Raw genomic sequence first — 3,992 nt, forward strand, 5'->3', positions numbered from 1 at the left:
GAGAAGAGCTTGGTGCAGCCCCGTCCCCAGTCTATAGCCGCAGCCTGCCCTGCCCTGTGCAGATCTGGGGTGCATGTAGCAGGAGGAGCCGCACCCCCAGATAAGCTGCTCACAGCTCCGTCCTGTGCCCTGCTCCAAGCGACTGCCCCAGCCCCAGCTCCCTAGACCCACTCCCTCTGTTACCACTGCATGCATGCCCCTCCCCACCCCTGCTGCAGCTGCTGGAAGCCCACGTCCAGGTAGGGCCTTGTGGCCCTACCTCTGCCCATTGTCTGGGTGGGGGCTGAACCTCATTAGCCCCCACTTCTGCCACCTGTGAATGGCGCAGAGAAGCGGGGGTACCTGGGCGTGGGGAAGCGGCGTGCGGTGGCAGCCCCACCCCTCCACCTACCAAGTACCCCTGCTTCTCTGCACTGCCATTGCGTACCCCCTGGGGCCTTCCCAAGTACCCCCAGGGGTACACATACCCCAAGTTGACAATCCCCGTGTTAGAGCAAATCAGCAGCACAGTGTTATAATTTTAAAGAGCTGTAACAGTTGCTCTCTCCACACCCTCATTTTGACAAATTAGTCTAAGTATTCATCCTTTCTGCAATCCCCTCTCCTTGGTCTTTGCATTTCACTCAGCTTGGATATCAAGACCAGGCTCATTCAACTGCACTTTGCTTCCAGGAGGTCCTTCACAGGTCCGTACCTTGCAGTCACATTAAATCAGTGGTTTTCAAACTGTTTTCTGTGGAACACTGGGCTCTGCAATAGGTCATCAGGGGTTCCATTAAGAGACTAGGAGTAATGGTGGAGTGGGATGGAGGCAATGGGCCACCATTGCCTGGCCAGGTCATCTGGCTCTGCATCAGTCTTTAGGATAGGGGTGGGGGGTCCACAACAGAAGTAATATGAAAAGGTTCCATGACTTTGGGAAGTTTGAAAACCACTGTATTAGAATCACCAATGCTGCATTTAAATTAAAGTGTCTGACTCCAATATCAGTTTATACCTCAGGAAATTGCTGTCACAGTTGCTACACACCAAAATTATGCCTGTTTGAAATCCCAAGTTTTATGCCAATCTGACAGCTCCAAGATGGTTATGTTGCCAGTACTCAGGTGCCAGTACTTGGATGGCTCTGCAGTAGTAGGGTACCAATCTACAACCTGATAATCCTCTATAATTTTTAAACCAGTTTGAGGAATGGGGAGGTCTCCTCACAATCCTAGCATTACATACAAGTATTGGAGTCAGGGCAAGACAGCAGCCACACCACAAAATGCAGTCTCCCAGATTTTGAGAGGCCCTGTGCGTGCTGTGGCTTCTGGTCATAGCTGCTGTTGTAGCAATTTTGAAGGCATCTTTGACTTCCTAAAACACAGCTGAGGCAGCCAGTCTGTGTTTGGTGGGTGGTGTGATATCTATAGCTATTCAGTGTGGGTAGATTACACCGAGATACATATGAGTCAGTGTTGTAGTGTTTGGGAGGGCAATATTTGTTCTCTCAGCCAAGCCAAGAGCCAAAGAGAGGAAGTGAGCTCAGTCCTGTACCAACGGGTGGACCAGGGGACCTACTTACTTGTTGTGCTTGAGGTGCTCTCTGTTTTCCAGTCCCCTCGCTTTAGCTCCTTTTTTGGTGGGAAAGCACTTTTCCTGGGGGTATATTCATAAATCCCGCATTCTACTTTCCCAGGAGAATTATACAAATGGTGAATAGGCTCAGTGATTTCCAAGTCTAGACAGGGAGATGAAGCATAGTTCAGTCACAGTCAGGGTTTTCTCAAGTGCTGTAGACAACCATACTTCCATACAAAAGATTAAATGTGAACTCCCCCACATCAGAATTCAGAGTCCAGCAAGGAATTTTGTCCTTACAGCTCAGTTTCTACCAATGTTACAATGGGCTAGGGCAGCTGATCAACAGCTCTGCTCTTACTTGCAGGAAGAAGGTGATACTTCCAGGTGACATCATTCACATCAACATTCAGCACAGGGGTTGGCAACCTATGGCCTGCAGGCTAAATCCAGCCCACAGAACCACTGGATCTGGTCTGCAGAGCTAGGGCTTCAGCTGTGGGCACTCTCCCCATGCCACCATGGGGACAAGCAAGGGTGGCAGTCAGCTCCTAGCACAGACTACCTCTGACCTAGGGTGGGTCATTCTGGGTCAGAAGGTTATCTGTCCCTTCTTTAAGGTATCCAAGGAAGTGTTCCCCACCTTTGGGTGATACAACCACCTTTGGGTGACACTAGCAAATAGCATCACTATTCTCCCTGCACAGCAGAAGCACACTGGACTGAATAAGCCACTTTGTTCTCTAGCTCTCATCTCCAGGCTGATTACTGTGGGTCTCTACACAGCACAATGCAGTGTTACACAGAAATACTCAAGTTTGCACAGAACAAGCTGGCTTAGCTGCTGGAAGCAGTTTAGCTGTGGTAGCAAAGTACTCCACCCAGGTCAATGCCCTCTGCTTCTCAGTTCAACTGCTTGCTGTAACTTAGATCTAACTCAAATATCTCCGCACCATACTGCAGCATGTTTTGTACATGTGTCCTATGGTAACAGCCAAAGTAAGTCAAGATTCTTGTTCTGTAATTCAGACTGTCACTGGCTTGCTACATAGTGCTGGACAAACCATGGAATTGTTCTCTTCAGCCCTTCTGCCTCCCCCCCAGCCTGTAGAACAGTGGCACTGGACCAGTGCTCCATCCAGGGCACCCCTTGTAAAGTACGGGTACATGAGAAGCACTAGGGCAATGTTAAGGGTTGGGCAGATTATGAGACAGGCAGAGTGAGTACAACTACTGATTCAGATCTAGGAGTCTCAGGCCAGTAGGACTAAACAGAATGGTCCAGAAGACAATCTCAACATTCCCCTCTCCCCAAGAGAAAAAGCTGTGTTGTCAGAAAGGATCTGCTTGGCTTAACCTGTCCCCAGCATAAGGATGATGACACAAGAGGGGGTTGCCTAACACTGGGATAGACTAAGAGCATGGAAGAGGATGGCCTTATGTTTGTACTGTGTAGCCAGAAAGTTTGCAAGCGATTCAGAGCACATGGAGGCTGCACCTGGAGACACTGTAGTGTGTTTAAGACAGCCCAAAGAGAAGAGCCTGGAATGGATTAACAGATTGGCTGCAATATGGGGGAATCAGAGTTAAGGGGAAGGAGCCAGCTTTAAACACATTCCAGTTGCCCAGGCCTTCAGTCATGGCCCAGGGACCAGATGTGCACAGAGCAGCTGGAGGGGAAATCACACCAGGCTATCTTGTGCAAGTGTGCAGCTGAGGGGACTGAACATTTCAAAGCCACACATGTACTTACAGCTCTGTTGGAGCCACTTGCAGACAATTCAAAAGACTCAAGGAAATTCCATGTCAATCTGCCCCTTTCCAGGATGAGTATTTTAAGCACAACCTAAAAGGATCTGATTCCTGAGGGAAACCTCCTACCCTCACACCTGCGTGAGGCTTCCACAACACAGCAGTGCACCCCAGAGCAAGATGTCAGGGACATCCTGAGAGCACAAAGTCCTCCTTATCCCCAAGGAATGATGGGAAAGGGCTTCCTCAGCTGCTCCTGTCAACATCAGACATCCCTGAAGGGGCCCCACTGGGTTACCAGCTCTGGAACAGAAATCTCCTCTCTGCACCAAAGTCTGTGTGAAAGACTGATAACGGCACAGATCTACCTCTCCCAAACTGCTGCCAGTCCTTATACGATCCTTAGCTCTCCTATTCCCTGACTTCCCCATGCTCCTCTAGCGGCTCCATAAGTTTTACTGTAGCAGCCTCTCAGCACTCTCTGGCAGGGATAAAAAGAAATGGGCAGCAGAATTCAACAGTCATGCAGCGCCCTCAGGGATGCAGCAGATCCTTCTACGCCAGTCTGACTGCTCAGAGTAGTGGACAGACCAGCATGGTGCTCCCTGGCTGCAGCAGTAGAGATCTTTGTGAAAAGGTAGGGTTGGCTTAACCCTTAGGCGATTTGCAGTTTCCAG

General features: G+C 49.8%; 1 protein-coding gene across 1 annotated transcript in view; it reads right to left on the reverse strand.

Moving 5' to 3' along the window:
• The window catches only part of PIK3AP1 (phosphoinositide-3-kinase adaptor protein 1), a gene marked incomplete at its 5' end in the record, with an annotated part of 96,972 nt that overhangs the window by 4,817 nt on the left and 88,163 nt on the right, over window positions 1-3,992 (reverse strand). Inside the window, one exon of the mRNA XM_019502103.1 lies at window positions 1,568-1,723. Within this exon, the coding sequence (XP_019357648.1) occupies window positions 1,568-1,723 (156 nt within the window). The remainder of the gene's footprint in view (window positions 1-1,567; window positions 1,724-3,992) is intronic.

Source organism: Gavialis gangeticus, unplaced genomic scaffold, assembly GCF_001723915.1.
Source record: "Gavialis gangeticus isolate Ggan-Ray unplaced genomic scaffold, GavGan_comp1, whole genome shotgun sequence".
In the NCBI taxonomy this organism is placed as follows: Eukaryota; Metazoa; Chordata; order Crocodylia; family Gavialidae; genus Gavialis; species Gavialis gangeticus.